General features: G+C 33.6%; 1 protein-coding gene across 1 annotated transcript; it reads left to right on the top strand.

Moving 5' to 3' along the window:
- The first annotated feature begins 9,338 nt into the window (after positions 1-9,338).
- Positions 9,339-10,256, top strand: LOC131198169 (olfactory receptor 14C36-like). Its single transcript, XM_058182670.1, has one exon. It carries the CDS (start codon positions 9,339-9,341, stop codon positions 10,254-10,256), a length of 918 nt encoding a protein of 305 aa, XP_058038653.1.
- The last annotated feature ends 1,261 nt before the right edge of the window (positions 10,257-11,517 follow it).

The following is an 11,517-nucleotide window of genomic DNA, read 5'->3' as shown; positions in this document are numbered from 1 at the left end:
TCTTGCAAAAAATATATGTAAGAATGACTTTGTTAGAAATTTCCACCTCCAAATCTTGATTATTTTTATTCACTTAGTCTACTAATGAAAAAAACATTTTTATTGATTTGACTTTTTAAAATTTCTCACAGAAATTAGTAATCAAGTACCTACTCAATTTTGTATTCAAATTATTTTCTAAATCATATCTCATTATGTATTAAACCAGTCTGGTATTAGAACAGCATGCTATCCAATTCAGTGAGTTATATCATTTTTTAAAAAATCAATATTGAATCATGATTATATATGCTTTGCAAACATCTTATAAGATAGCTAAATTTGTTTAAAATATGTCAGCTGCTTAAAAATAATCTGTTTATCAATGGAAGAATTAAAAGAGTTTTCTCAAAGAAATAGTAATGATGCTGTTTCTATGCTAATCACTACTATTAAACTCATCAAAATGTTATACACATCAAACCAGATAGAATTAGTATGGTAGATATATTTTTCTAATAGATATATCACGATAATTCACAAAGTGATGAAGAGATTATTTAATCAATCTGCAAAATACCTTCCAAGATATCTTACTGAAATTGAATTGTGCTCAATTAATTTCAGTACTATTGCAGAATAGTTCAATTTAGCATAAAATGTAAAAAAGCAGGAAAAAATATTTTAGCAATTTTCGGTATAAATTCATGGTTATTAAAGATGAAACTCACCTCTTTGCGATCTCAAATGAAGATCCACTGTATCTATGATTCTGATAGATGCCTTTTCTAACTTTCTGCAATGGGCCGAGAGTAATTCCTTAAGTTAACACATTGAGTATAGTCTGTAATGTGAAGGTCTATGAGGTCATTTCCCCATAAAGGATTGGAATCCAAGGAACAGCAACAATGCTGAAGAATCCAAAATAATATGAAAACATTCATGTACTCTCTTCCATGATCATTACAGGAGAAATTCAGTGGTTCACAATTCCTTCTATTGTTGAAGCCCTCTAGAAATATATATTTCCCTTTGATAATATCCCAACGGCAATAGGTTTCAAAGTGTTGGAACTGAAACTTCAAGAACTCACTTCTTTTTCTGGAATGCACTAGATGGTGAAAGGCTATTACATAGTATAATTAATTAATAGGGGCCTCTGTGGCTCAGACTGGTAAGACAGTCTGTTATTAACACAGCTGCTTGCAATTACTGCTGGTTCTAGTCCCACCAGGCCCAAGGTTGACTCAGCCTTCCATCCTTTATAAGGTAAATAAAATGAGGACCCAGATTGTTGGGGGCAATAAGTTGACTTTGTATATATATATATACAAATAGGATGAAGACTATTGCTAACATAGTGTAAGCCGCCCTGAGTCTTCGGAGAAGAGCGGGATATAAATGTAAATAAAAAAAAATTAATTCATATACCACAGTCACTTCAAGCAAAAGACACTGATCCATTTCCTATGTATACTGAAAGTTTTTATTTTTCAAATACCACATATATCAAGGGAATTTCTAATAAATGTAACACAACATAACAGAGAGAAAAAGAGGGAATGGAATAAAACTGCCAAAGTTATGGCAATGCTGGGAAACTATCAAATAATCTGAATTGCAATACAAGATGGGCCCATAGTGGAGATATGAACCATATGGACTAATGAAATAACAGAAGAAAAATGAGGACATAGGTATACAGGGTACCAATAGTAATGGAATGTTCATAACATGATCAATTGTGATATTATTATAAATAAATATAATAGTTAAATGAAAAATCATTTAAAATTGCCTATTCTGCTGCATGTTCCATCTTAGTTAGAGGCTACTTATAATGCTGTAGTAGCCTCTGTAGTATCATTATCATCATTATCATCATAGCCATTATCTATCCATTGCAGAATGAAGGACTCTTCCATATATTTCCAATCTATTCAGTTCTTTCTTTTGCCAATTGGCACTGCAATACTTGATCATTGATCCATCTTGTTTTAGGTCTCTTTCATGGATGTTTTTTTTATCAAGTGAGATCCATTTTATGACTGCCTTGATCCACCTGCCATCAGTTCTTCTTCCTATGCGCCCATTTCCATTTCAATTATTTTACTCTCTTGATGATATCGTACACTTTCATTTGTTTTCTAATCCATGGGCAGGTCTTTCAATCCTATCTTATAAGATGGGATCTTATAAGATGTATCTTTCCATGGCTCTTTGCGTCACTTGTGAGACTACTGTCCATGTTTCATGGGCATACATTAGAGAAGGTAGCACACACTGACTGAAAATTTTTCTCTTCAGTTATAGGGGGAGGTTGCTCCTGAAAATTATCCTTAGCTTGGCAAATGCCCGTCAACTACATTTAAGATGCTATTCAACTTCCTTTATTGTATCACCTTCCATTGAGATCTGTTGGCCAAAGTATATGTAATGGTCTGTGGTTTAAATAGTTGTCACTGATTTTTATATACCTGTGTGTGTGTGTGTGTGTGTGTGTGTGTGTGTGTGTGTGTAGACATATACAGTACATATACTTATAGACTGAACCATCATTACTCTTGGATTAATGAGTGGCAAAATAGTTTTTAAAATACAATATATATATTTTCTATTTTCTTTTTTATACTAGATGGTTAAATTTCAAAAGAAAAAGAGAACTTTTTTTATAGCAAAGAATAATGCTTAGGGATTTATTGGTTAAAGGCTGAACAATAACCACCATGTTTCTGTCCTGCTTTACTTCTTCAAGTGGACCCTCAGGTTGATGGTTCTCCTTGCAGCTCCAAACCAAACCAGCTCATTAACACATGTTTAGTAATCTTACTATAGATTGAAGCATCAGGAGAACAATCTTATTCTTTGTATAAATAACACTCTCTCCCAACATGTAGACTGCAAAGTAATATAACTTCCCATATTTATTTTAAAAGTACAGGTAATCTCTGGGATATAAGTGTTCATTTAGTGCCCATTTGAAGTTACAAGATAAGCCCCACCTGGTGTTTAAGAAAATTATGGCAGCACCATGGCAGTTGTTTGCCCTTATGAATGATTGTAGAGGTCTGCAACATTCATCCTATTTGCCCCACGCTCCCCATAATTCCCTCTCCCTTCCTTCCTACTGTGTTGGACTCAGTTTACAATATCTATCTCCTCTGTGCCACCATTTCTGTGCCTTTGAAGGAAAGGAGAGCGAATGGAAGCTCCGTAGTACTGTAACCTAATCTTTTGGTTAGTACTCTAGGTTAGTACTGTAACCTAATTTTTTGCAGAGACTGGTGCCTGAACTCTCACAAGATCACAGACCCCAGAAACTCCATAAACTTTACTTCTGAGTATGAAAAGTGTTTGTGGTGCCTTTCTCCCTCTCCTCCTTCTTTTTGTCACCACCGGAACACTTTTCACGCAGAAAAGTGAAAAGCCATCTGCTCCATTTCTAAGCATCCCATAGGTGCCCAAACACTTTTCACCCAAGCAGAGAACTGATGTGGACGGGAAGCTTCATTTCCTTGTAAAATAGTCAGTTAAAAACAGAGCTTCCACTGACTCTCCACTCCCTCAAAGCAACAAACCATGGCACAGAGGAGATAGCTCTTGTAAGATAAGCGGAAGGGAGAGGGAAACATGAGGTATCTTAGTGGGTTGGGAAGGTCTTGGGGACCTATTCTATCACTAGGCCCTCATGGCTTTCCCCACCCTGAGATACCTCATGTGCACTTAACGAACCATGCATTTGATTAGCAAATGCAAGAGTAGAAAGCAGGGAGTGAGCTCATTCAAGGGACGAGATTCACTTCTACGAATCCTCAATGTATGAATGGAATGAACAGGCTCCATTTCATTCATAACTCGAAGACTCCTTGTAGTTTCTAAATTAACTGAGCCACATATTCCATAATTGTATGACATGGAGGAATTACCAACGGAAACGTAATATGAAGAATAAAATTATAGGCTCTTAGCTGTGGAATTTAATCAGTTTAAACATTTTATGCTAACAATAATTAATTTTTATGTAACTAAATTATCCAAATCTCCTGAAGCATGGAGTCTTATATGGGAGCTTCTATTACCAGAGTTTTGCAAAATAGAAAATATTGTTAGCCATATGGGAATCCTATATTTATTCTAAGTACACTAAGCAACAAAGATCTTGCTCTATAAACACTTTTGGGTGTATGTGGTGGCACAGTGGTTAGAATGCAGTATTGCAGGCTTATTCTGCTGACTATCATCTGCCAGTTGTTTGGCAGTTCGAGTCCCACTGGCTCAAGGTTGACTTAGCTTTCCATCCTTCTGAGGTCAGTAAAATGAGGACCTAATTTGTTGGGGGCAATATGGTGTCTCTGTAAACCACTTAAAGAGAGCTGTAAAGCACTGTGAAGTAATATATAAATCAAAGTGCTATTGCTATTTTATAGATTTTTGGATGCAAGGTTGCGACCATGTCAGCCCTTAACCTATCATGTTTTATAATATCTTCTGTTTTTAAACAATAAAATATAGGTGCTTTAATACCTGTTATAGTACAAAATTTAACATACGAAAGAAACATGAAAATGTGGAACTGTTGCGGCAGCTGTGCAAGATAGTCACATTACATTAAAAAGAAATGTTTCTTGGGAACATCTGTCTCAAATAATGAAAATCTTCACCTTCCTTATTTATCACTTTCACAAAATTTTTCACCAAAGTTTTATATGAAATAAAGGCAAAAATATCTTTGTCAAAGTCAGCAAGTGGTTTTACTTGCCATGTTTTTCTACCCTGGAACCAAATTACTTTGGAGTGGTAATTTCTTTTTAATGTAATGTGGGCTGTATTACTGAGTGTGTGTTAAGGGTTCCATTTCTTACAATTACTGTTTTTTTTTTGTATATATACTTTATTGAACTTTTTTACATTAAAAGCATAGAAAAAAAGGAAAAAGAAAAGATTATATCACTTAACAGCTAATTGTGGTGTTTTTCTTCTAACAATAATCCTTGCAATAATTACAAACATTAAATTGTACATATTTGTGTTCTTATTTTATCTATTGCTTATACTTAGTAACTAAATATCCCTGTCTATCTCCTTTCCATCCATCCATACCACCGTTCCCATCTACCATAAAATACTGATGTCTCTTTATCTTTCAAACTCAAAGTTAGTTTGTCCATTTCTGCGCAATTCATGATCTTTTTGTCGTGTCCCACTTCTCCTCTGACGGCTGGGTCGGGGAAGTCCGTATCAAGTGTGGCTGCAAAGCCTCTGCAACTTTGCCAAAGTTCTGTCAGAGTTCTCAGGGCAGGCAGGAGACCAGGATGTGACTTCAGCAATCCAAGTTAGACTTTGCCTGACTCAGAGAATGCCAGAAAGCAGATCCTTTATATAGGCCATGGGGTGTGGCTCCATGACTCAGCACTTATCCAGGCCTACCCCTCCCTTCCTTTTGGTGACGTCGCCTCTCCATTCTCTGGAAGCATGGATCTATCCATTGCATCGTTTCGTCTCCAGCTGTTGGTAATCTCAGCTCGTGGCTGGCTTCAGGCGCACATGCTATTGGAGGGAGGTTTGTTTGTTCGGCCTGTCTGGGCATGGTGCCAGGGCTGGGGGCTGGAGGCAAGCCAGGACATTCTTCAGCACTATCAGCATCTGGCAGGAGATAAGAGAGGCTCGGCTGCGTCAGGGGGAGCGAACGAGGCACAACACTTTTGTATAAGTCTCTCTGTGGGCACACATGGCTGTTTCCAACACTGAGCGAAGGCCATCCTAGCTGCAGGTAATATATGTAGTATTAAATATTTTATACTCTTCACATATATTTTTTTTTAAAAATCCCCAATAAAAAGAGTTCGGGTTCTAGATCCAATTGTTCATTCATGATTTCTTGTAGCCACTTTTTAATTTTTAACCAATATTTACGGGATTCAGGGCAGGACCACCACATATGGTAATATGTTCCCTCTTTATTTTTCCATTTCCAGCATATGGGAGACATTTTGGAATACATTTTCGCTAGTCTTGAAGGGGATAGGTGCTACCTGTAGAATATTTTATATGCATTTTCTTTGTATGCTGCTGATTTTGTTAGTTTATAATTTTCGTTCCATATTTTCTCCCAATCTGATAAATTTATATTATGTCCAATATTTTGACCCCATGCAATCATACATCCTTTCACTACTTCTTCTTCCAATTCTACTTCTAGCAAATATTTATAAATTTGGGTATTTTCTTTTTGTCTGGCCCTAGTAAAATTTTATTTAATTGTTGTAGTTTAAGATATATTCCATATTCTTTTATAATCTTGTTTGTATCGATTTTGTAACTGAAGATAGGCCCACCAGTCAACCCGTAGTCCTTGTTCTTGGAGGTCCTGTAGTGTTTTTAATTTTCCATGAATATCTAATAGATCTTTGTATTTCTTACAATTACTGTTAACTATCCTGGCCATTGTGTATATTTAATTTGGACATTTTTATTGTTTTTAAATTTCTTTTTATTGTTTTACTTGTTTTTACAGTTTTGGAATTGTAAGCCAACCAGGGTTGTTGATTAAAATAGGCAGCTATAAAAATCAAATAAAGAAATAAATTGTTGATAGGAAAAACAAAATATCTAGATAACGGAGGTTGTCAGAGCTAGAAGCAATAGAATAGACAAGAAACAATTAGAGCCAATCACAAAATACAAAGAACCACAAATAAAAGTAGAATGACTGGCAAAAGAAAACAAAGATAGTGCCAGTAATAATAAGTGTCTTGAATGCAATCCCAAACTAAATTGGAGCACCACTTGAACACCATCAGCATTGACAAAATCACCATCAGTCTATTGACAAAGACTGATTTAATTGGAACAGATTACATCCTGTGATAATATCTTTAACATCATCAGATAACATTTGACTATCCTAGGTTTTTTGCCTAATCCAGGATAAATATATGGCTGACTCTGTAACCAACCATAATAATACAATTTTGAAAGTTTGAAATACATTTTTTTCCTATTTTATTATTTTAGGGTTAAATTTTGCTTTCTTTTATATCTGTTAGCATAATGTCTATAGCTTTTTAAAAACAGTTCAAAATAGCATTTACCAGTTTTGTTCTTGTTATATTGTGAAAAGTTAGAACTTTTAATTAAAATCTAGACATTTTCCAGGACATTTTCAAACCAGATAGTAGTATACTGTGATTGTTTTATTAACTTCTTATTGTTATCATGAGGCCACACACAGAAATGAAAAAGAAAATTTCAGTCAGGAATATTTTCTTAAAAAGTTATATTTCCTTACAGAATCTTGTTTTGAACCTTCATACATGATTTAAATAAACTAATCCCCTGCTGGATGAGCAGAAATCACCCAAGAGAGAAGGTATATTAATAAATTCATTCTTTTAAAACTTTTTCTTTTTCTGAGACATTTTAGCAACAATATTTAAGATGAGATGAGTACTTAACGCTGGGAATTAAAAGGTAGGGAAGGGAAATATGTAAGTTTGGAAGGGAAATATGTAAGCTTTCTGTAAATTTATTGAATGAACAGTAGAACTATTACTGGATTCCTCAGAAAATAAACTTAAATATTAGAATTCTAAATGTATACTGAGGAATGTATTTATCTTTGTTACAATACATTCCCTTTGTTTATATGTGTTAATATTTATAAATATGGGAAAATACCTAAAATATTTTTTTAAAGTTTAAGTTTTCAATTTAGCATCAGAACTAACATGTCTGTCAGTTCTGTTAATTAATTAAGGTTGTCGATATAATATCCATTATAATCCCAGATTAATTTTATAATTTCTGTTTATACTGAAAATTATTCTCTTATTTATAAACATATAAATAGGTTTGTATATTAACACTTTATGTTGGGAGACCCCACAACTTTGGCTACTGGACAAGATCATTTGTGAAAATATAATTCAGGAATCTTGAAGTAAATATAACTGCTTTATGAATTTTGTTTGTTCAAATATGAAGCCAATTTTGGCACTGAAGCACAGTCCAACAACTGAATTTTCCATTCTTTGAAGATATTTATAATTTCATTATTCTGGTAAACTGTAACTATAGGGTTAGCCTGGGACAGAGTTCATTTAACTGTATATTTTATTGCTCCTCAGATCAAATAAATAAGTAAATATTTAGTCTAGTGACTGAATAGTTGATTTATTATAACTAATTAACTATAAGTTATTAGCATTTAATGAAGAATGGGTAATTGAAAACAAACCTGAATCAAATCCATTTCAAAATGGGAAATATGTGTATTAAATTAAGTTTTTTATTTAAAAAAATAAATAAATTTTCATGTATTTTACATTGAACTTACCTACCCCCTCTTACTACTGTATGAGGATCTGTGCTTTTGCCTTTTTTTAAAAAAAAACCTCAAACTTATTTATTGCTGTAACAATCCTTTGCAGGCTTCTTGTGAAAATTAATGGTTAAACAATCTGAGATAGCCAAAAATCTACCATTTTGAGGATTTTTCTTTCTATGTTTATTTAATCAAGTTCATTTATTGCTATGATATGTGATGTAGTATGAAAATGGTTGCAGTATGGGGAGCTTGTTGCTCATTTTAATTGAGGTGTGAATTGCTATTTGAGACTTTATCTTGATTACTAAAGTTTAATAATAACTCCAAAATTAAATCTGTGTAGAAATAAAACCACTTAGCTTTTTAAAAAGACTGTGTTGTTCTTGTGGGACAACAAAGAAATGAGTCCCAATATTTCTAGTTGTTCCCAACATTGCTTGGTAATTTTGCTTGGTATGAATAAGTTAAAAACATTAGTATATATTTCTCAGACAGTGTGATTCTCCTAACTTGAAAACCTACCTTCATAACAAAAAAGTTTCAAAATACATATTTAAAAAGCCACACATAATTAGATAATTATCTTAATTTAAACCTCAGAAAAGGATTTTGTTAGTGTTATAATTTACAGATTTCCAATGAAACACACTATTTCCATTGTTTTGGAATTTTAAATAATAATAATAATAGTAGTAGTAGTAGTAGTAGTAGTAGTAATAGTAGTAGTAGTAGTGATTGAAGAATCATAGTTACAAAGCAAATAGGTGGAGATATTTCATGCAACAAGATGGAGAAAATTCTGAAAAATTCATTGTTGAGATTTTCCAAAAATAACATCAAAAACTAGCATTAGGTTCTTAAACATTATTTTCCCTTATCTTTTCCTGAATATTTAAAGGGATAAAGATTAGTAAATCTATACAGATTAAATAAAAAATTTATCAGATAATTAAAATATTAGGATGAAATTCAAAATCCAATAACTCTCCTTCTATTCTTTTTTCTAGAAACATCATGTGCCATATTGTAAACCATGGATAATCAATCCATTATATCTGATTTTATGCTTTTTGACATCACAGAGATAGAAGAATTGAAGATGTTTTACTTCTTTGTTTTCACTGTGTTGTACTTGGCAGTTCTGACAGGGAATCTCCTCATCATCTCTGCAATACTTTGTGACCAACGTCTCCACAATCCCATGTACTTCTTCCTGATGAACTTGGCCATACAAGACCTTGGTGTTATTTCTGTCATTGTCCCTAAATCCATAGCCAATATACTCATGAACACGAGACATATTTCTTATTTTGGATGTGTTTGTCAAGTTTTCCTTTTTGCCTTTTTTATGGGTTCTGATTTTTGGATCCTCACAGTCATGGCTTATGATCGCTATGTTGCCATTTGCAATCCATTACACTATGAAACAATAATGAACAAACAAGCCTGCATTTACATGATTCTCGCTGTGTGGGTCAGCAGCCTTATTAATGCATTGTTGAATACTTGTTTTACCTTTGCAGCTCCTTTTTGTTCCAATACTATCAATCAGATTTTCTGTGAAATCCCACAGTTACTTAAACTCACCTGCATGGATTTAAATCAAAATGAAATCAAATTAATTGTTGTAATTTGTATCTTGGGCATAGGTTGCTTTGTCTATATTCTTATTACTTATGTGTCTGTTTTCGATGCCGTTCTCAAAATTCCCTCAAAGGAAGGAAGGAAAAAAGCTTTCTCCACTTGTTTACCCCATCTGTTTGTTGTTTCAATATTTCTTCTATCTGCATCAATTGCATATATGAAAGTACCCTCCGGTGTACAGGATTTAGCAACAACTGTACTATATTGTTTTATCCCTCCTTTATTGAATCCTCTCATTTATAGTATGAGAAACAAGGACATCAGGTTTGCCCTGTCAAAACTATTAAAAATGGGAAACCTTTCCTAGAAAATAACTGGTGGATATTTTTTTTTTGGTAAACCTATCTTTTTGTTTTGAGGAATGGCAATGTATCTAGATAACCCTATATGAAGTTGTACCAAACAAAGTAACATTTCTCATGACAATTTGGATGAGTAAAAAATATGATAGAATGATGTGTTTCTATAATTATTTAGTTTTATATTACAATCTTATTAATGTGTATTGTATATTCTATATTTTGATAGAATATCAAATATATTTTGATACTCAGCAATAATTGCTATTGCATCACCTACAAAAAGTAGCTGGTAGAGTCTCCTTGCTGTTATTATAGTATAGGAAGATTGCATGAAGCTTTTGTTAAATTTGTAATCAAAAGGTTACAGAATAATATTTTGGAGATGAAAAAGGTTATAGAAAGCATTGCAATGAGTCATTGGGGACTTTAGGTTACCTTGCAGACTGTGTAGTTGCAGCCAACTCTAGATATGCAACCCACAGTAGCCACTGTTGCCCATGAATGTTCTGCAAGCAATCCATAAAAACAAAATTATACTCAAGAACCTGAGTGCAGTTGTCCTCTACTTACAACCAGTCTTTATTAAGTATCAGCCTGCATTGGAATAAAGAGTTCTAAAATTTTAACAGTTACCACACACACTCCATGGCCATGTGACTTTACTTTGGATGCTTGACAATATGACATTATCTCAATTACAGCTGTTTGATGCATCCTTCAATTATATGACTGAGTTTTACAATGGTTTAACTGAAAAACCACAACTTAGCAATAATGGGTTAGTTTAATAGCCACAATAGTTACTTAACAAGTGCTACAAAAAAGATTGTGGATTTGAGTTGGTTACATGACTGATTTACAGTCATCATGACATACAACCATAATGAAAAACCATTACAATCATATGTCAAGGATTATCTGTCAGGCACAAGGAAACAGAATGACACTAAAAGTGGATCAGAGTGTTTTGTTTATTGCTTTCCTATTTATAACTCTCCTATTTACAAGAATCTAGCGAAACTACTGTACACATATTATAGAATAACTAGATAAGCAGTGCAAGGTTTAGAAAGTGTTTACTTTCCATCCCTTCCTCTTTTTCAGTGATTCCAAGCTACACAGTCTCTTAACTCCTTCCCCTACTTCAGATGCAGTCTCTACCACACTATCTTTAGTGAGGACACAATAGTTTTCTTTATACCTGACAATCCAGTTCTAACTTGAAGAAATGAAGCTCTGCCATGAGCCAATTGAAAGGATTGCAGT

This window comes from Ahaetulla prasina, chromosome 4 (assembly GCF_028640845.1).
Source record: "Ahaetulla prasina isolate Xishuangbanna chromosome 4, ASM2864084v1, whole genome shotgun sequence".
Classification (NCBI taxonomy): Eukaryota; Metazoa; Chordata; class Lepidosauria; order Squamata; family Colubridae; genus Ahaetulla; species Ahaetulla prasina.
This window is presented reverse-complemented; position numbering and strand designations above follow the sequence as displayed.

Coding starts and splice junctions, on each gene's coding strand:
- LOC131198169 (XM_058182670.1), top strand. CDS start 9,339: ATGGATAATCAATCCATTATATCTGATTTTATGCTTTTTGACATCACA.